The 22,498-nt window shown below is 40.4% G+C and overlaps 1 protein-coding gene across 3 annotated transcripts in view; it reads left to right on the forward strand.

Annotated features, from left to right (window-relative positions):
- Positions 1-630: 630 nt before the first annotated feature.
- The window catches only part of LOC104026587 (sodium/glucose cotransporter 1), a 30,801-nt gene continuing 8,933 nt past the window's right edge, over positions 631-22,498 (forward strand). For all 3 annotated transcript variants that reach the window (XM_075718097.1, XM_075718099.1, XM_075718098.1), the window contains exons 1-9: positions 631-717; positions 2,967-3,038; positions 11,445-11,549; positions 13,843-13,902; positions 14,258-14,362; positions 18,970-19,075; positions 19,300-19,380; positions 20,527-20,747; positions 21,695-21,830. In XM_075718097.1, the coding sequence (XP_075574212.1) occupies positions 631-717; positions 2,967-3,038; positions 11,445-11,549; positions 13,843-13,902; positions 14,258-14,362; positions 18,970-19,075; positions 19,300-19,380; positions 20,527-20,747; positions 21,695-21,830 (973 nt within the window). The remainder of the gene's footprint in view (positions 718-2,966; positions 3,039-11,444; positions 11,550-13,842; positions 13,903-14,257; positions 14,363-18,969; positions 19,076-19,299; positions 19,381-20,526; positions 20,748-21,694; positions 21,831-22,498) is intronic.

A 22,498-nucleotide genomic window follows, 5' to 3' on the forward strand; every position in this document is an offset into this window, starting at 1 on the left:
GTAAGCTCCTGGATCCAGGTCTTGTGGTTCACATGCATCTTTACCTGTATCCATGTGAGAGATGAAAGCAGCTTCAGGTTGTCTCCTGCCCAGAAATACAGGGCTGTTTCTCCATTGAGTAATGCTGCTGAGTTGAGAGATGACACAGAGGGTGTCCCAGCCTCTGGACCCCTGGGTTTTCCCCAGGTGCCCAGTCACTCCTCACAGATAATTGCTTACCATCATCATCTAAAAGAACTACATCTTCCATGACTAGATTTACAGGTACAACCACTTAAAAAAAAAAAAACCAAACGTATTCAGACACAGTGAGGTAAATATGCAGGTTTATTGCAGCCAAGCCACTCCTTTCCGTGCTCATTCCTTCGTGGATGTTAAAACCCTGAGCACCTTCGGCAGGGGGATTGAACTCTGAAATCTGCAGCACCTGTAGCAGAGGAGCAATATTTGGGAAGGAATTGTTGTCCAAGGAAAAACAGCAGCTTTGATTTGTGTCCCATGGGAGACAAGTGAATCTGAAGTTAATATATTATGTAAGACGTAGGGGATGACAGCAGTTTATCATTAACCTGAACTCTGCAAGAAGCATATAAGGAGAGAAAGAAGAAGAAAGCCAGAGAAGCAGCCAGGATGGAATCCAACATAAGGATCAACAATGCTGCGGACATCTCTGTTATTGTGATCTATTTTGTGGTAGTCCTGGCAGTGGGACTATGGGTAGGTTGGGATTTTATTTTATTTTATTTTGTTTTATTTTGTTTTGTTTTGTTTTGTTTTGTTTTGTTTTGTTTTCCTTAATGAGCAGGTAGTTCATAGGGTCCTGGGAAAATGGCTCAGTAATGAAAATTTATAATTGTATAAAGATTTTGGTGCCTAACTGAGATAGTTAATAAGTGCACGGTGGGGAAAATGTGGGTATTTACTGGAGAGGGGGTGTTGATGCAGGGAGGCATACGTTTGGGTGGATGAATGGAACTAGTGGGGAAGGTGGAGTAATGAGGTTTGTGTGGGGAAGGAGCTGAGAGATCTGATCAGTAAAGATCAGCCCAGCTACAGTCCCTGTTAGAAAGCAGGCTAGAGGTGGATAGATGGGGTTTAGCACCGCAGAGCACAGGAGACTGCAGTGAGAATTGGTGGTGTGAGGCGATGCCATTGGAAATAGCGAGAAGAGGGAGTTGCAGGGAGAAGATTGGAGGTGAAAACAATGTGTGGGGAGGGCATTATAGTGGTGTAACAGTAAAAATGCAGCTGTGACTGTGTGACAGACCAGGGACTGCAGATCACTCTCAGCAAAGGAGTGAGATGGGTCAAGATTGTAGATGCCATTTGAGGGCAGCATTATCGTGGGGTTTTTTTGGCAGCAGGACCTTGACTACAGGGTGCAGTACCGTTGAAACTATGAGGAAGGAATACTTTCAGGGGTGGCAGGTGATGGCAATGACTTTCTGTTCATGATCTAAGCACAGCAGTGCCTCCTGCCCTTACCCTGCCCTTACCCTGGCAATGCCGAGAGTGCTGAGGACTGCAAGGGAAAACTCAGTGTCTAATCTGAAAACAAAGCCCAGTGCTTTCACAGCTAATGGAGAAAGGCAGATACTATCCTATTGGCATAACCTCAGTGCTGAAGTGTTTGAAGATAATAGGCCAATACTGTGAGCTACAAGGCTTTAAAGAGTGGAATGTCACTAAATTTTGGTTTCCTCGGGGCAAGATCTTCTGGTCATCTGAACACCTGACCATTAACAAGCGGAGAGGAGTCATTGTCCCTCAGTAATCCTATGCTTGCCAGGAGCACCTCATGGGTCCATTTCACAGAGCAGAGAAGTCAGGTGCAAAATAAACCTCCCTTTCTAGCAGCCTGGCAATATTTTGAAGAGCACCAAAAATTTGTGGTGTACGCAAAATGGACACAACCTTTTCTTTACCTCTTTGTCATGGTAGTAGATGCCAAAAATGTAGCAAAAAATCTGAAGCCCCCAGTATAGCTGAACACCTTGCTGTCTTGCGGGAGGAAACTGGGTCTTTGTCACGGAAGTCTGGCTGTTGCTGTAATTGAACTTTGTATTAAAGGTCTGTGACAAAAAAGGGACGATCTGTGTCTTATCAGGCAATTGTGTGCTGAGTAATGCCTGGAACTGTTTTCTTCCAGCAACAATGTCCTCTTTACTGGACAAATACTTACTCAATTGCTGTGTAGTTAAATGTAAATCTATTGTATTTACTTTCTTTTTTCTTCATCAGAAGTTTTGGCTAATTTTCCTGACTCATGTTTCTTTATTTGCCTGTTCAAAGTCCACCAGAGGAGACAATGGGAATCCAATGTTTGGATCAGGGTCATTAACAAAAATTGGAGGAAGCTTCCCTCTAAAGCCCATCTTCCCTTGACAAATACAGAATGAGTGTGTGAAAAGGAAATTTTAGTTGGCTGCTTTTTTTGAACTTCGGAGAGAAGTGGGTACAATGCTGATATCACAAAAAATTAGCTTTTTTGTAGACATCTGCTGGGGCTGGATAGCATTGAGTAAAAAAGCTGCACACTTTCTTTTAATGAACTTGTAACTTACTTGTTAACTAACTTGTAACGTCTTTTTTGATGCCTGAAATCAAAGGCATTGCACCCCCGACGAAGTGTTCATATGAGATTTTATTTGAGAGATCATTTTTTTTGGTTAAATTTAATTTTAATGTAATGTTTCACACTGTAACGAAAGGTGGCACAATGAAGCTTGAATGGTTAATGTACATCTAGATACAAGAATCATTGCTCAGTTGTATTATTTTCTTCATCATAAGCTTGTTCCTTTTACCTACTCTGTTTATTTCTTCCACCTTACCCTCCTCATATATTTCATCCCTCCATTCTAGCTCTTTGTTCTTAGTCTGCGTATAGCTTGCCCATTATACTTAAAATACGATTCAACCTTCCTTTCTTTCTTTCTTTTTTTTTCTTTCTTTCTTTTTTCCAGGCTATGTACTCAACCAACCGAGGGACAGTAGGTGGATTCTTCCTTGCTGGACGAAGCATGGTTTGGTGGCCGGTGAGTGTATATATTGTGTATGTATACAAAACATATGTATATGTATGTGCATCTACTTCCATATGACTATGTCTAGTCCTTAAATATAAAGTATCTCTACAACACTGTTGAGACTGTGATGGCTATGTTGTGTGGATGCACTTCAAACTCTTTCTCTAGCCATGGTGACACAGGGCAAACTGCACAACAAAAGCCACCTGATAGGCAGGGGAAAGTGTTGGGGAAGTTGTCCGTGTTGAGCTCTGAGCTGTCTTAATTATGTGACCAACTTGTTTGAACCTAGATACATTGGTAATGTCAGTGTAGACAAATCCAATGCTTTGTCTTTCAGCCCACTTTAAAACTTTTTAATATTTTGAATTTATTACTTTCACTGCACTCAAAGAACCTGACTCTTTTTGAGGTTATCTCAGAGAAGAATTAATTTATCTGAAAAATTGCCTCATATTGCTCTATTGTTTCCACTTTTGGTAACAAGTTCTGGTCTGTACAAGGAGAAAATCCTGGAAATATTATGATAAGTTATTGGTAAAATATAGTTTAAATTTATGTGTGACATACTGTTTGTCTTCTGTGGATCTGTATTCTCTTCCAAGATGGAGAAAAGGAGTCACAGACACAAAACATGTTCACAGGCATCCATCAGGCCTCTGGCAGAAATTGTATTAGAAACAATTATTTATTTCTTCCAGACCATACAGTCTGTTCAGTGTGACTTCTTGGAAAAGCAGAAAACTTAGACAAACCTGCATTTTCTGTATTAACTTGTGTTGTACATGCTTCCATGTGCTTGAATGGAAACCCTCAACATTCCTGATCTTGCATTCAGTCTCTAAAAATGTTTTAGCACTTACATTAAGACTTTTGTTTCAAGATTCCACCCATATGGATTCAGTTACAGGATCAGGGAGCATAAATATTTGTTGTCTCAAAATTTAGGACTTTTCTTAAAGTAGGCTGCAGAAATACCTACATATCTTTCAGTCATCTTGTGCTTCAGGGAGCTTCTCTCTGCCTTTAGAAGGAACTGGGACTGACTCTTTAATGACATAAAAAGATTAAAGGCCAATGACAGTAGAAGGATTCCTCATTTGGAATAGTAGATCTAAGAAAATTCAGGTTCCATTGGAAGATTGCGAAAAGAGAAAGTTTCCAAGGTATTTAAGATAAATCCCATAATTCTAGGGGGAGAGAAAAAACCCAAATAGATTACTTTGCTTAACTGTCACTTTAATTAATGGTCTGGTTTCAACCTTGTGCAATTCTGTATGTTTGTCAAGGGTGAATATGCCCTTTTGTGCAGATATAAATGAAGGTGGAAGAAGCAAGGCAGGAAAGACTTACCATAAAAAACTTCTGTCTTGCTGCAGTGGCACTGAGAACTCTTAATGATTCCCCTAAGACCCAGGGAAGATTATCTAAACTGAGTTCTCTGCAAACACAAACTCAACAGATTCAGCAAGCTCCCTTCCTCCAATGGGAAGACAAAAGGGATGACCCCACAGTGCAGTGGTTGCTGCTAGGACCATCTCTCTCTCCTGCCCAAAATCTGCAGGCTCAACATGGATGAAGTGCTAGTCACCAGTGGAGTCCTAGACCACCCCTTCAATCCTTTCCTTTGGAATGCCAGGAGTGTCTTTCTGCACCATAAAAATAAACCCTTCTTGCTATTCTTCCTGGTATCACTCAAAATAAACAAATGGCAAGCACTCAAACCACAAACTAAATACCATGTCAGCAGCACCACCTTGGAAAGATAAAAAGAGATTCCAAAACACCTATTCCCACAGTTTAGCAGATAGATAGGAAGTCCATCACCCAGTCCAAACTGGGCTGAAATTACTAGGAAACCAATGAAAGTATAGAAAGTTCAGTCAAAGATGTGATCTCAGTTCTGCAACAGCTAATGCTGTGTGTATTTTTTTACTGCTTCTGTGTTTAGACTTTTCTTTTGTGCCAGGACTAACCTGGCATGGGTCTGGAAAGCCCAGATACATTTCCACAGACTGTAGAAGAGAGGCAGGGTGGGGGATGTTGTTTTGTACGTGGACTCATTTAACAGATTTCTTCCCTGTGATTTCTGGTTAATGACTCTTGCTGTGTAATTGCTTTCTGGAACAGAGAAAAAAATGAAAAAAAAAAAAACCAAAAAACCCTTCCATAAACTTGTTATAAACTCAATTCCCTTAATCTAATTGTATTTTTCAGTGGTTGTGCTATGTTCTATTCTCTACAGGGCTGCCGTAAGTGGCTTTTCTGACCCCACAGGGAAAGAGGCTCATTAGCAGTGTATTAGGATCTTTTACTGACAAGCCTGGGAAAGGGATTCTATTCACTTAAATGATATAATAGCTGTGGTTTAGAAGACTAGAGGAGACTCTGGCAATCAAGGGCTGGAGGTTAGTCCCATTTCTGATATGCATTTTGCATGTTTGTCGATCACTTTGCGTGGCCTGATTGTGATTCAATTTCTCAATGTATAAAGTAGGAGAAACACAGTTATCCTGGGCCAAATCTGCCCAACTCTGGCTCTGATTGTTGGCTCCAGCAGAATCTGTGAAGGGTGCTTAGTATTTTGCAGAACCAAGCCCACAGTTAGTCTTTTCTGGCTGTTCTGTGGAGTAATAGGTCACTTCTGTGTTCGTTCACTGAAATCACTGCCCTTGTGCAGTGGATGAGCCAACTCAGTAGTTCCAGTAGTTAATTAGGTATCAAGGTATATAATTATATTCTCACTGATTGCCAGAAACTGAAATCCATTGTGGGCTAATCATAATGGTATGAAATGCTGTGCCCTTTCCACAGTCTTTTTACAGAGACTGAGAGAAGAATCTTCAAGAAACTGGTTTTGGTCTCTTGGGCTTTGAGGGAATTGTCTTCAGGAAAGACACGTATGGCTCTTTAGATACTCTTCCCCAGCTCTGTTTTTTCCAAAAAGACACAGAGAAGCTTAAGGAAAGTGACAGCTTTGTAACAATGGGCCTTGCAAACCAAACTTTAGTTGCTTTTGTTAGATGAAGAAGTTAGGTTCAGCCAAATACTTTCTACCATAGTAGGAAATGAATTATCAGTCAGCTTTGGTAGCAGCCACTCTCACAGGATTAACAGGGTTTCATGCACAATTAAAAAAAATCCACAACTTCAATTTTGAAGCTTTCCTGCTTTTGAATTTTCTTCTTCAGTTTCTCTAGTTTTGCAGACAGAGCTGTCTGCACAAAATTATGGGTTGCCTTATATACCTCAGTTCCTGAAGCATAAATGCTAATGGGACAAAGAGTATCTGCTGGGCTTCTGAAGTCCAGCTATGGTTAGAAAGATTTACTGAATAGTAAGTAGAAAGCATGCAGAGTCCAGGACATACTACACCTTAAACAGAAATGTAACTCAGCTCGTTTGTTGTCATTTATGTGTTGATCTTTGTGAGAGAGGTAAGAATTAAGGAAAAAAACCCAACAGGTTTTTGCTTCAGTTCTCCATGGCTTATTTTCATGGCCATCAGAACTGACCACTGGCATGATTTCTCTGACCTCTGCATCCAGTTAAGTTTTACACATTCTCAGAATTCTCTCCACTTGCTGAATCTGACACTGCTGTGAGGAGCCAGGAAAGACAACTCTGGTATGAACAAGATATGTATCTCCTTTTCTTAGATAAAGTGGAATAAGAAATTAACTTATTTTGTCAAGTTCCATGCAAAAAATAGTGTGAAATCAATAATTTTCAGAACAAAAAGAATAATAAAATTATCAAAGCAAAGCTCTGGTAAAAAAGGAAAAGTTCAGTGAAACAGATTTCTACACAATCTGTCAGAATTTTCTGGCTGCTGGGAGGTGTTTCTGTCTCAGAGGACAAAACTGGAAAGTTATCAGATCAGCCTGCTTGCGACTGTGCTGCTCCAACAGCCTTTGGGCTTGTTGGAAGACAGACACGTGCTATTTGATGTGTTTTGTATATTCACCTCTCTCACTTAGTGAATTGGGAAGTGTATAAATGTGGTTTAATTTGGCAATAATGCAATACATAGAATTTGCAGAGTAATTGGGAAAGCAGAATAAAAACCTACACTTCTTTCTTTGGGTCTCAGAGCCTTGAAAGGGTGGCAGTAATATTTCATTGTAAGCAGTGTATTGATTTTTCCGAAGTGACTAAGGGTGATCCCAAAAAATTCAGGTAGGAAAAATTATATCCTTCCATCAGGGTAAAGTCACGTGTTGCAGGGAAGAATTGTGAGTTAAAGAAAAACATGGACACTGTCAAGGCATAGTTCTCGAACAAGGGAATGAAGAATTTTTCCAGGGAAGAGGGGTTTGAGAAGCAGCTTCTGCAGGTGACCCATGGGAGGAGTGATGCCTCAGGGCAAGGCTCATGACCAAGTGCTGATGTGAGGGAGCTTCTGCTGTTCTCTGTAAAGTGTCTAAAGACCGCAGGCAAGGTGTGCTTGGGATCGGGGGCGGGGGGGGGAAGAGTTTGATACCAAGCTAACACTTTCAAACAGGAAAGAGGACATTAGGGGCATAGGATATGTATTAGCAGGTCCTGGGAGGGAGAAAAACCATAAGCTGTAAGGTCTGCACACTATCGCTGCAGTGGACACTGATTTGCAAAGTACATACGATTTGGAACAGCAAGCGCTGGGATGTCAGTGCATCCTCCAGTTAATGAAAAGAGCAAGGTGAGACGGTTAATGAATAACATGGAAAAAACATAGTGATCATAATTTGTCGGCAGTGCAGCGGTACTTTTACTGAACAGAGTACTCTTGTTAAAACCTGACCTCTTAAAAGATTTTTAAAAAGTTAATGTTCCATGTTTGCCTCAGGTTAGTTCAGTTTTTTGTCCTCTCTTTCCCTCTTAAAAGCTTTTGTTCCTTTCAATCAACTTCTTTACTTTTCCCCTTAGATCTGTTTTTAAAATCAATTCATTAACACATTCACTGAGAACACTTGACGATTGTAGAAAATTGTTTCCCTCTGTCATCACCCAGTTTTAGCCTTGCATTCTTTAGGTCATGCATAGGTGTACTGCAGCATTTACCAATGGCAAATGAAGCAATTCCAGTAATCAGCCTTTTCAGTATGAAAACAACGCAGCAGTAAGTTCTTCAGCAAGACAGCTTGGGTCCAGAGCCCGTCTGCCTTCTTCCCTCGTCCTTAAAGTACTGCCGTGGCAGATTGGAAATTTATCTTTCCCCTTTGGCATCAGCAGCTAACAAGGTGCCAGCATATTTGGTGAACACTCCTCTTGCTTTAACCATCCTGCAGCTTTAAGGGTAATATGCATTTTCCCAGCTATGAAGTCATGTTCTACCTTTCCATGTATACATATCAATAGAAAACGTTTTTTAAAATGCATCCATTATTAGTATGTGTTAATCTTACAGTTCTGCTGCACTGGATGTTCCCTAATTCAGAGAAGAAAATTTAGAAAGTGAAGGTGGTATCTGCATTCACATTGTTTTGTCTTTGTGCTGGCCCTAAATATGTTGGTAATTTTGCATTGTTTTGGTTTGCTTTTGTATTTTTCTTACAATACAACTATACTCTGGGTAAACTTGGGAACACAGCATTGTCAATGAATACTAAAATATGTCCTGGGGCTTCAGGCTGTGAGCTGAAGCTTACTACAGCTGTCAGTTCTTGAAGTTCTTCATTAGCTACTCCTGTTACTTGGATCTGCTTGCAGTACATTTTAAGCTTTTGAAACAGGAGAGGGAACACATTAAATAAAATCAGAGATTAACGTGGTTAGTCTTTTCTGGTGATTGCATTTCTAGTAACCTAGATTTAAGTTTAATTATTCATCTCCAGGGAAAGCACTGGACAACAGTGCTAATGCCTGGTATAAATGGTATTTCTTTCTTCATGATCATTGCTGGGAAAACACTGTTGCTGTCACAAAGAGGTTAGAAGAATAAGTTTTCTTTATTACCAGTGATCTCTCTGGTTTATTTGCTCTTGCTTGTTGGAACACTTATTACTCCTGTAGAAGCATCTGTCATATGACAAACAGGTTACATTTCTGTAGGGCACAACTGACTTCTAGAAATGTGTAAAAAAAACCCCCAAACAAACAAAAAACAAACAAACAAAATAAAACAAAACAAAAAAAACTTTGAGACATAAATTTCCTGCCATAGCAAAAGAGTTTGTCTTCAAAAAGACTAGAAGAAATCAGATCAAACTGAGGAAGGAAGGAAAAAGTAAGCTTGGAAAAGAAAGAGTGGAATCTTCTGATGAATCTTATTTGTACATTGCATATAAAAAATGGGAGAGGAAAATCTATTTTGTGATTAGATATCAGGATTGTGAGATGAAGAGCATGGTTGCTATTCCTGGCTATGGCATCGCTCTATAGAATAAATCTGATCTTCAGAGGTGGATTTCTATGATGAAATCCCTTTTATCCTCCCGAATCTCAGGCAATCGTCCCTGTGCTCTCAGAAAGATTGACTAAATTTTTACTGCTACTGAAAGAACACACTGCAGTGACTGCAGTCCTGAAAATTTGTAACTATTCCCTTTATTTATATTTTAGGACCCTAATATATATATATATACATATATATATATATATGTCCAGCTCTGGGGCCCTCGTCCAGCTCTGGGGCCCTCAGCACAAGAAGGACATGGAGCAGGTCCAGAAGAGGGCCACCAAAATGATCTGAGGGCTGGAACACCTCTCCTGTGAGGACAGGCTGAGAGAGTTGGGGTTGTTCAGCCTGGAGAAGAGAAGGCTGCGAGGAGACCTTATTGCAACCTTCCAGTACTTAAAGGGGGCCTACAGGAAAGATGGGGAGAATCTTTTTAGCAAGGCCTGTTGTGACAGGACAAGGAATAACAGATTTAAACTAAAGAAGAATAGATTTAGACTAGACATTAGAAAGAAATTTTTTACAATGAGGGTGGTGAGCACTGGAACAGGTTGCCCAGAGAGGTGGTAGAGGCCCCATCCCTGGCAACATTCAAGGTCAGGTTGGACGGGGCTCTGAGCAACCTGTTCTGGTTAAAGCTGTCCCTGCTCACTGCAGGGGGGTTGAGCTAGATGACCTCTAAAGGTCCCTTCCAACCCAAAGCGTTCTATGATTCTAAAAATCTCCCAGTGAGTTGCAGACAAGGAATATTTCTCCCTTTTGTAAGGTGACTCAGAACATATTCCAACTACCTGTACTTGGGAACTGCATAAAGAGAATGTGCCAGATGCAGGTCCTGCGTTCATATGTCTAAAAAATATTTTTAACCACCTTAGGATCTTTCAACAAGAGAAGTCTACCTCAAATGAGAGCATTAGAAGCTGGTCAGCAGAGGTTCTTTTTGCCTACTTTCTATATGCTTTTCTTTTATTTTTAACCGTTTCCTTTTTTTTTTCTTTGTAGCTTTCAGAGGACATAAAGAAAAAATGGAAGTGAATAAAAAAATGTTCACTTGCCTCTTTTCACCTCAGAACTACTTCAGCTCACATATCTTCTGCCTACAATACCCAATCCAACCTCTTTTTCACGCTCTAGTTCTCACCCTGCATCCTTCAGTGTCTGACCTTGTAAATTATCATTAGGCATTTCTGCTGCCTTAATGGTTTCATTTTGAGGAAATGAAGCTCATACCTTTTCTTTTCATCTTTTCTGTTCTCTGAGCTATTTGATGAAGAATTAGATCTTTTGGCAGTCTCTCTTTCATGAACAGCTCCTGCCTGTCTGTAATCGAACATAAATCTTTCATTTTTTAAAAAAATCTCTCTCTGTTCATCAATTCCTATGTTCTCCCCACTGTTCTGTTTGTATGATCAGTGCAATATTTGGGGGTCTTAGAGATCCAGCAATTATTAAATATAACTCCTTGATTTGCTATTGTTTGTATCTTCCAGAAGCACTTTCTGAGCAGATATTTCTGCCATACAGCTTTCAGAATTTAATTCAGTAATCGAATATCTTTTGACTAAAAGTGAACCAAGTACAAAGTCTGTACAACTCTCACCGATGATACATTTAGTTCCACAGACCGTGGAATATGAAATAGGGAGTGCCAGTTGGACAAGTGGGTAGGCATTTACTGTTTCCTCCTTGAGCAAGACAGATTGCAGTCTTCTTCCCTCATTGTTTGGATATCTCCCAAATGTAAGTTAGTCAAGTTTTGCAAATATTTTAAAATCTATATTAGTGTCATAAACTGTTTGCCTGAACTGGAAGAAGATCTATGTAATATCCTATTTGCTCTCATTGTTGTAGATATGACGACTAGAGTCTCAGGTTTGAGCAGGAACAATAAGAAGGAGTCTTGAAAGTTGTCAATCATTCTCATCACCACCATCTGATGATAGATAGGCATGAGTTCAAAATGCCAAATGAACATGATTTTTTCAAGTTACCATGATGAGGACCTAAGAGCTAAATATTGTTCTTTTCCTTTCCAGATTGGTGCTTCTCTGTTTGCCAGTAACATTGGCAGTGGACATTTTGTGGGAATAGCTGGAACAGCAGCAGCTGGAGGAATTGCCATCGGAGGATATGAATGGAATGTAAGTGGCATACATTTAAGTGAGCATATTTGTGAACATTAGGATTATCTGCAGAGGTTAATCAAAATAATAATTTAGGACTGTCAAAGTTTGTGCTTGGCAACACTTCTTTTCTGTACAGACCAGTAAGTGCCAATGTAATCTACTATTTAGCTCATCCTCCTTGGTCCTTGTCCAAGCCACTGGGAGAAGATGACCCTTTTCCATTGAATGAGGCTTTTTAGAGAGCATTTGAACCAAATAAATGGGTGGATTCTCTTCTCTATATGTATCTTTTGATTACTTTTGAAGTATTTATAAAGAGCACTTTCAGACTGCAGGATGTTGGGAAGAACTTAGCAGTTTTGTAATCCATAGTATTTTTTACAGCATTTTGCTGTGTAGGAATTGTTGAGGGGGCTTTGATTTCTTCACAGGCTGTAAGAGATTTTGGACATCCTTCACAACAGCCTGCATTCCAAAAATCTTCTCCTCTTTACTTTCTCCTTCCTCTCATTATATGTGTGTTTTGCTTATGGTTGCAGTATAGGGTGGAGATTCCTTGTATTCTCAGGCTCAGTGAGTGTGGATAATAATGCCCTTGTTCTGCTTAATTGACCTTCATGGAACGGATTATACCATGACACAAAGGACTTAATGAGCATACATAGGTCAATACTGTCTTTGCATATAATTCTGCAGAGTGAAAGAAGCATACCACCCTGAGGGATTTGGCCTTTTTCCTTAGCAAGTAGATGGTTGCTGCAAACAGTCAAGTACTCATACAATAGAAATATTTATGAAGAAGGATGAAGGCTAAAATGAACTCTACGAGATGTGCCCAGTTAATCTGTCATCTTTCTCTATTTGCTTACACTAGTCTTGTAACTAATCTAATTTCCCTTCTCTTTGTACTGAAACTAAGCAAAACAAAACAGAACAAGCATGGCTTGAAATTTCATGGTATTCAAATCTCGAGGACGCATACCCTTCCTCAAACATATCCACCTCTAACACTTCATCTCCTGGGAGATTCGCTGTGGATGAATATCAATACGTAGTGTACAACAATTGTTGCTTAGGAAGAAGCAATGATGCATGTGTGTATTTGAGCAGATACATTACATAGTTTATTACTTATGACATAGTGGGACTGGTGTACAGGTTAATAGACATGGTGGAAATATTGCTCTTGACTCTATAATCTGACTCTCCTCTTGAAAGAAATACTAAATTTGACTGCTATCATGCTTGAATATCTCTTATTTCACTGAAATTATTTCTAATTTGTAGTAGTATGACAGCAGAAGTTGATGCAGTATTTCTTGTCCATCTTACAGTTTTGATCTAAGGGCAGAACTTAAAAGATATAGTTAAAACAGCCCTCTAAGCCCCGTGGACAGAATAAATGCAGAGTGCAGCTCTGAGAGTAGGATTTTGTTCTATATTTGTCGACTTAAATATGTACAACTCTATATGAGACAGCATTTGCTAGCCATTTAAGTCAGAAAACTGTGACAGTGCAATACAGTAAGATCTATAGTTCACAAAATACACATGGTAACACAAAATATATCATGAAATGGTAATGTGGAAATACAGAATATTTTACTAAATGCATGTGGTACATCCTGTACAGTATGTGGGATTGTTGTAAAACATACAGCCATCTCACAGAGACCCAGTGCGAAGGCAGTTAATAATCAAAGTAATAATCAAAAGAAGTGCTACTCTCCCCAGTACCTAGATTTGCAGATGTCACAACATGCCATTGCACCATACCTGATTCTGTGTGGGAAAGTATCCTGCATTAGTGGCTCTAGGATCAAGATGCTAGCAAATAGGCCTCAAGTAGCAGACTTCACCTTCCTCAGTATTTCCCAGAAATGGTAGTCTTATGGGGTGGTTGCATTTTAACCATCATTAAACCAGGCTCCCTGGGCCTGCTCTGAAGAGGACAAAGATAGTCTGGTGTTGCTAGTGGAGTGGTGCTTTGAAACTAGAGGGCAATCCTGTGAGCAGAAATCAGCTGTTTTTCTAGAAAAGGTATTATTATCATACATGCTTCTCTGGGACATCTAGCATGAAATCCAGGCTGCATAATACCTGACAAGTTTTTTTTGCCAAGATTTCATTCCCAAATTTTCAACAGTAAATCAAAGGACAGCGCAGTTGCTCCTCCCCCCGACCCCCCACAATACCCGGGTTTATGTGGTTTCAGTGGTCTCTAGCTGCTATTGGGTCTGATAAATGGTCTTCGGGAGTGCTATTTAGAGAGAGGAGGCTAATTCAGCTGATCTTGTCTTGGCTGCAGGCTCTGCTGTTTGTGGTTGTTCTAGGATGGCTGTTTGTACCCATCTATATCAAAGCTGGGGTAAGTCAAAAACCATACATTATGCTTTTCTTTGCTGCTCATGTTTGCGGATCAGGCCTTGAATATTGCAAAGCCATTATGAATGGCATGAGATCTGAGCGTGCTAGAACCATACTATATTATGTCTGTATATATTTGAGAAGTGAGGATTCTCTATTCTGAGACCTGAGCTGAGAAGTACTTGGTACTCTCTCCTTGTTCTCCTTTGATTCCTGGAGCTGTTCTTCCTTGCATCTGCATTTGCAGCTCCCCTCTCTTTGCCTTCCACTCTTACAGTATCTGAAAAACAAAAAACTTCCTCTAATTTGCTTTGTATGTTTCCCATTATCTGAAACCTTATCTACCCTCCTTGCAGGTGGTGACAATGCCAGAGTATCTGAGGAAGCGTTTTGGTGGGAAACGGATTCAGGTCTACCTGTCAGTCCTTTCTTTGCTCCTGTATATTTTCACAAAGATCTCAGTAAGTAAAACTTTTACAGCATTTATTCCATCCTACATTGATCTCAAGAAAAGAAACTCCCATTTACAATATTGCTCACACAACTGGTCAGTTGTTTCTGATTTGGAGCCCTTGGTTGAATTAAGGACTGTAAAAACATGATTTTGTGTTTTCTTTGTTCTGTCTAGTGAGATTGTGTATCCAGATCTGTTCTGCAGTCCAAGTTTTTTCCTTGCTGGCAATGCCTGTTGATGCTTGTTGTGCTTTCTTTTTCTTTTTTGGGTTTTTTTCTACTTATTCTCTCCTCTAGAACAAAGTGTGGAGGGAAACTTGTATTGTATCACAGTCTATTATCCTAGGGATCTGTGAAACATGCAGCAGGAATTTTTGTCCCCAAACTTCACATTTACCTGCTTTAGCGTCCTCTGGTGAACATGCCATCAGTAATACAGATGAGGGAAAAGAGCAAGAGGGCTATGGAGAAAAAGAGAATACTAGGAATTAAAAAATAAGGGAGTGGGGAAATGCAAAGGAGGGAAATGATAATAGCTGAGGTGAAAGGAGGGAAGAGGAGAGATTCTTTTAATGGTCAGGTGTATTAAGTAAGTGGTTGTGTTGCTGTGAAGTAGTAAAGGTAGCTGGTATTTTCCATATATCTTGAAACTACCGAGCTTCTAAAGAAGTCCACAGTTCAGGCATACCTCAATCTGTTGTTTTGCAGAAGTTGCCATGGCAGATTACTCTTTGGCCTCTGAATGGGAGTTGAGCGATAATGGTGCAATTTAAGCTAAAAGACTGGCCTTTTGCTCTCATTCTCACATCTTCATGATAACTGATCCTTAGAAAGGTTATAAATTAAACAGGTTGGTACTGTGGAACTGGCCTCAGAGTTGGATTTCCATATATTCCAAAAGGATTAGTTAATTTGCTGTTGTTCTACCATAATCGGAAAGCCCAGGTATGACACAGAGTTCTGGCAGTCCTAGCAGCTGAGAAACTCTTCCAGCCAGATGACTCACAGTCCTATTCTGCAACACATGTTTGTAATGAGCTCATCAAGGTGTTATGTAGGTTCTGAATTCACTATCTATCTTCTATTTCCAGCCCCTATCATGCCTAAGGGATCTGGCCATGGGATTTCACCCCATTTCAGTTGGAGTGTTTTGCTTCCAGGCAAGACATGTTTTCCATTTAAGCTTCCAGTGTGGTCATGAGGCTGAAGCACCCTGTCCTGCTCTTGTGGTCGCGTTTTATTAGGGAGCAAAGCAATCGTTAAGAGATCCATACAGCAGCAGATTACTTGGGCCCCATTCTACCGGTGGCCCATCCCAGCTTCCCATTAATCCAATTATTCTAGATGTGTGTGGGGAATTGCCATGGAGCTGGGTCTCTGTGCCATGCAGGGGAAAAATGTGGTGCACAAGTTCCTCTAACCATTTCTCTTGTTTCCTCCATGTGCCCAGAACAACTCTGACAGTGTCTGTCCCATGTAAAAATGTGGCTCAGATTTCTGTGGTATACAAACATGTCTTCTGCATTATTGTCTTATGTCACTATATTCAGTAGGGCAGGATTTGCCCAGGTCTGATTTACCTGCCATATCTTATTCAGAATAGGCAGAACAGTCAAAGTCCTTGGAGGTTTTAGGTTGCTGTCAGAAGATGTCAGAATAGGTTTTTCTATACCATGCTATGCAACACCATGCCCAAATTGTCTCCAGATGAACCAGCTCCAGAAGCAGAAAGAGAAGGGTTGTTCCATCCTGGACCGTAGCTACTTTCTTTGTGCTGTGTAGAGATATGCATGCTATGTGATGCTAGCACAGGTCTCTCTTCCCAGAGGCACATTGTATATCCAGACATATCTGTGTGTTGACAATCCGTGCCATAGCCATCTTGGAGATTTGCATTTTACTTCCTTGACTGCTGCCTTTGCAAACACTTCCTTGTGATCTTTGGGGCTTATTGAGACTTGATGTAGAAGGATTGGTTTCTGCCCTGCCCTTCATGGGCAGTCACACCTATCAGTTTGACTGGCAGTGACACGTACTGCTGCTTATCCTTGTAGAAGAGTGGCATCTCATTTCTAGGGCAGTTATTTCATATGCTGCTTCCTTGATGAGTTAAAATACCATCTAATGTTCTTACTAATATAATTATTACAGTACTTTCCAATGAACAATATACTACATCAGGTCATGTAAATCCTGGTGTGCTCTTTCTGGCACAGTGCCCCCCACCATGTGATGATCAGATTCCCTTTGCACAGCATGCCGTGCTTTGTGAGTAATGTCCATAGCAGCTTTCAGGGGCTTGCTAGCCACTAGTGTTGCTGATACTGGTCATTACGCCAAAGAAAATGGCCTAGTAAAAATAAAATCTTCATGGAGAGTAATTGAATAAATTATGACAAGACAAAAGGGAATGAAGACCTGAATGCTTTTGAAGAAATCAGAAATTGGAAACCGGAATTTCTACATGTGTGACAGCATTTTCTTTATGTTCATTGTGCATAATGTCAGTAGTAAATGTATGGGTATAGACTTAAGGGGGGAAGAGAAGGTAGAAGGATAACCTCCTCTTAGGACTGCATGGTGTAGGGGGTAAAGAGTATGTGCCACCACCCTGACGACTCCCACATTAACAGTGCAGCTGGATTCACTCAAGTGTCATGTGTTCTGCCAGTTCCTGCATGGTCTGTGGATGGCTTTTGAGAGATAGCTTGCCATATAAAGGAAAGATTTACTCTAATCAACGATAAGATAAGGATTAAATAGTGTCCCTAAAAGAGTATTAATGGAGAAACAAGGAAATATTGGAAGGAAATAATCTAATTGGGAGGGAGGAGCAGTGAAGTTGGAAGGTAACTCAGCAATTTGAAGAAGCTGATATATTGCTCAGGACGGTAAATAATAAACTATACATTTCTTTCTGCGGGTCACTTTAGGACCATTAATATTTAATGCTATGTAGGCTAAACTAAAGCCAAGAACAATGAAAGAACTGGGACATAAGCTGGTCAGTGGTGTGAAAAGATAGGAAAAAAATATTCCATAGAGAGAAGGGACAAAGGATACAGTCTAACAGCCACTGGGGTTAAAAGCTAAATGTCCTGGTTCCCAGTTCCAAACTAAAACCTATAAGATATCAAATAATCTCAAGCTGCTCCAGAGGCAGAGTTTTGGGAGCAGGGCCTCTGTGGTGACCCCCACTCTGCTTCACAGTTCTCTTCTGCACATCAGGGCAGTACAACTGGAGGACCTCTTGCTGCAGAGGTCCACACTTGTTCCTCATTCTTCAGAGCGAACTAAGGGTGAGATCATACCCTGCAGTCTCAGTTTCAGTGTCTCTGGAATGAAGAGGGTTTCTTCATCTGGCAACTCCCAGCTAGCCAGACTGCGTAACTGCTTATTAGTATATTTGCCCTGCCTTACCTTAGCCTAACCGTGGACAAAAGTGGTGCAAATGCCTGTCCTGTGATCACAGGCTCTGGTTCTACCACAGCCAGGCCTGTGGAACCTCCCGCTCCTCCAGCAAGCTGCCACCTTGCAGCTGCCCTGCAGTAATTGTGTGTGCAGGCTTTACCCCAGGGCACATATAATTCTGTTTAGCTTTGTTTCTCAGACCTGCATATGGGCGGTTCCTGCAGCATTTTGCAGCTCCTGAGCTTGTTCCACACCACTAGGACTTGTAATGTTAAATGAGGGTAGGACTCCATGTATAGAGCCCTTGTGTAGGTGGTGTGGTATACAGAAAGGAGGCATGCAGGTGGGATTGGAGATGAGCCCATGAACTGGATGCTCAGGAGCAAGGATAGGTACAGATACAAACCTCTAATGAAAGCATAATTTACAGTAACATACTACAAGTACACGGGGGTAGATTATTCTGATTGCAAACTTGGATAAATAACATAGATGCAAATTATCTCTAAATCAGGAACTGATTTAATGTGATTAAAATCCCAGAGTGTTACTCTGAAATCTGAACAATTCCTTTCTTATGAAAGAGCTAAAGTGCTCTTCTGTCAGCCAGCTGACGTCAATTATTCTGACATGAACTTAAAAATAGAGATAATATGTTTGCCTTTAATCACCAGTTGTCCTGAGCCAGCAAGACTAGTGATACCACATGTTTGCAAGCAGTAAAGAAAAAATAAGAGACTTATAGAGTAGCATTAAATGAAGAGAACCATGCCATGTCTTGGTGGTGTCACAGAGTCCATGCCTGCACATAGCAGCAACTGTGACCTGAGCTTTAAGTAATTTGTTATTAAGCTGTCTCTCAGTATGTAAGTACAGAGTAGTGAGGTGACTCTGTGTCTATGTCTAGCTAAAATGATCCATCGAAAAAGACCTGGAAGTTCTCTGAGAAGTGTTACAACTCTTGTACTGAAAGCACCACAGCACTCAGAGGAGACTGGCATTTGTACTAAAATGGCCTCTATTTTCTGTTTGGTTTGTTGGGTTTTTTTGTGGTTTTTTTTTTTTTTTTTTTTGGGGGGGTGGGGTGGTGGTGCAGTACTATAAGGGGCAGAGTTGTGTATTTCAGTACTCTTATCATGAATTTGTAGTATGCCATCATCATGAATTTAAACATTGTTTAATCTACCATGTTTTTCTTTTATAGGCAGACATATTCTCTGGAGCTGTATTTATACAGCTGGCCATAGGGCTGAATCTTTATTTGGCTATAATTATCCTGCTTGTTATTACTGCTCTTTACACCATCACAGGTGAGTTTGCAGAGCAGTCTGAAAAATCAATGAAGTTAGGGGAGCCAGAAAAAAGAGAAGAGGTGAGGGGGATAAGAGGGGAGAAATGAAAACCTGAATGGGAGTTATTTATAGTGGTCTTTGTTTGAAAGAGAGAGGTGGTGAGAAAAGTTTAGAAAAAAGGATTTCCACTGAGGCATTTGCACAGGGGCTAATTATTTGTCTTGACTTTTCTTTGCCATTAGGTGGCCTTGCAGCTGTGATTTACACAGACACCTTACAAACATTTATCATGGTAGTGGGATCCTTTATTCTCATGGGATTTGGTAAGTAAATCAGATTAATTAAACTGGAATATTCAACCACAAATCCCACAGTGGCTATGGAAATGGATCCTGCATTGTGGAACTTTGTTACCTTAACCAGCAGATTTCAGTTCATATACCTATTTAACAGGGAAGAAAATAGGCGTGTTGCCAAAAACCAAGCATATTGCCAAGCCCTTTAGTCACCGAGACCACTCCATCTCCAAAGCACAGGTGAATGTGTCAGGTAGTATATAGCATCCCATGACAGAACAGCACTTGTGATGGCTAATGAGGTAAAAGCAGAGTTGTTTGCAGGTGATGATGATACTCTTGAGAAGTTCAGAGAGTACCTTGTTTTAAGAAGATTATAATTTCATAGATATTCAGATACTAATGCATGAAAATTTTTGATTCAAAGTGAAGAGCTGTTGGTCACATTGCTTGTTTTTTCCTTGTTTCTAGCTGCTAGCTTGTGTTAAAACAACCCAAACATATTAACATTTTAAGTAAGCCTTGTAGTTGATCTATGGATGTCATTATATTGCCAGCTGGATAAAAGGTATGAACTGAATGTTTATGAATAGGACAATGTGTGTGTCCAGAAGACCATATGCATTTTAAAACAGAAATCATGCTGTTTAATAGAATTAATAGGAAGGGATCATAAGAAAGAAAGAAGTAGTGGTAAGATTCCGTGAATTTGTAGTGTCCTTTCCTTATCCTTCTAGTTACTCAGCACTTGGTTTTCCTCTAGCTAGCTCTTTCACTGAAATTAAATTATTTCACCATTTTTACAACAGAAATAACTTCAGACTGACCTAACCTGGTAAGACCCTGCCTTAGGTTCTCCTTAGCTCAGCAGTGTGTGGAAATAGGTATCTTCATTTCACTTCTTGGCAAGGCATGTATAAGAGATGTTGAGACAGTGGAGTCAAAACCAACGTTTGCGATCTATTCAGAAACATAAAAAGAAAGGTCACTTTGGTACTTAGATTGTGTGAATACTTACAAAACACTGTTTACTGTTTTCTGAGAATACTGATACATACTGGCTAGGGGGTTTTTACATCCATATTATGGAGGTTTTTCTCCTCACATTCTCTAACTCTATTAGAGATTTCAGTATTAAATACTTTAATGCTACTTTTACTTTCTATTTTTCAGCATTTTCTAAAGTAGGAGGGTATGATACCTTCATGAAGAAGTACATGGAAGCAATTCCATCCAATATATCTTATGGGAATATTACGATCAATGAAGAATGCTACACTCCTCGGAAGGATGCCTTTCATATCTTCCGAGATGCCGTCACTGGGGATCTGCCATGGCCAGGGCTCGTCTTTGGTTTGAGCATCCTTGCTTTGTGGTACTGGTGCACGGATCAGGTAATGTGGAAGCCATATGCCTTGGAAATGCTGGACGCAAAACTCTGCAGGCTAGTGTGCTCTAGGGGGACTCTTCCCCCACTGTAACTCAAAGCTGGGTCACAGAAATGGCAATTATTTCAAGACCGGTCAGTGACTTTTCAGTTTCTGGTTTCTAAACCGCTCCAACATGTGAGAAAATGGAATGGGTGTTCTTTCAATTCTTCTTGTACACTGTGCTCAGAAGACACTGTGTATAATTCCTTTCTGATTTTTTGTGTGTGACCATGTGTTTACTTAGGAAAACACGCATCAAATGATCATTGTTAGACTGGGTCTAGAAATGATTCCCCATTCAGTAATACTAGTTTGTCTCCTATTTGTGTGGCTTTCATCTTTGCATGCACAGTCTTGGGAGGATGTTTGTTATATGTCAGGTCTTTCAGTCTGGAGACTCTTCCCCAATCCTCCTTTCTTCTCCCTAAAACCTACCATCCAGTTTCCCGAGAGATCACACTGACATGAGTAGAAGCGTTCTCCTGCAACTGCGACACGTGAATGTGTCCAATCTCTAGCAAGTGATCTATCTGCATTCTGAATTGTGAGAAAGATAATCTTCACAATTTGTAAAAAAATGAACAAAAAACCCAGTGTAACTGTATCTGTTGCTCAGGTAAATATTTTTACTCCTTTTTGGCTTTTTAGTCTATCTGCTTTAAGAACACCTGGTGAGAAAAAGTCTTACCTCTTAAACATACACTGGATAAATTATATTTTCCTTTAAGTATTTCAAATATATCCTTTGATTTGCATGTAGTTTTTATTTTTCCTAGGGACAGAAATGGTAATTAGACTTTTTCACTGTCACAGAGGTTAAGAAGTACCTTGCATCTGGAACTTGGTATGGTGTGGTCAAGGAAATGCTGTTCTTGGTCGAGTCATGCATGTATGCCATGTCTCCTTGACAGGTTATTGTCCAAAGATGTCTCTCTGGCAAGAACATGTCCCATGTGAAGGCTGGTTGTATCATGTGTGGATACCTGAAACTCTTGCCCATGTTTATCATAGTGCTGCCTGGAATGATCAGCCGAATTTTGTATACAGGTATGCATATGTATACAGAAATGCATATTTCTTCTTACTGCCTATCTTTCACTGCCAATCTCTCTCAATTTCCTATTTTCTGTCCCTTCCCAAATACCTGTCATCTAAATTGTCCAGGCACATGTATGCACAAAAACTTACTACAGAGTGAGAAGCCACAGGTCTTCCTCTTTTCCCTGATCCCAGGTTTCTGCTAATGCTATTGCGGCCCATTTTAGGGGAGAGAAATTCCACAGTGTTCCTCCCCAGTTATCTGTTTGTTACAGCCTGTCGTGGTTTAGCCCCAGCCAGCAACTAAGCACCACGCAGCTGCTCGCTCACTCCCCCTGCCCCAGTGGGATGGGGGAGAGGATCGGAGGAGTAAGAGTGAGAAACCTTCTGGGTTGAGATAAGAACAGTTTAATAATTGAAATAAAGTAAAATAGTAATGATAATGATAATAATAATAATAATAATAATAATAATATACAAAGCAAGTGATGCACAATGCAATTGCTCACCACCCGCTGACCGATACCCAGACAGTTCCCGAGCAGCGATCGCTGCTCCCCGGCCAACCCCCCCAGTTTCTATACTGAGCATGATGTCATATGGTATGGAATAGCCCTTGGTCAGTTTGAATCAACTCTTCTGGCTGTGCCCCCTCCCAGTTTCTTATGCACCTGGCA

The sequence above is a fragment of the Pelecanus crispus genome, chromosome 11, assembly GCF_030463565.1.
Source record: "Pelecanus crispus isolate bPelCri1 chromosome 11, bPelCri1.pri, whole genome shotgun sequence".
Classification (NCBI taxonomy): Eukaryota; Metazoa; Chordata; class Aves; order Pelecaniformes; family Pelecanidae; genus Pelecanus; species Pelecanus crispus.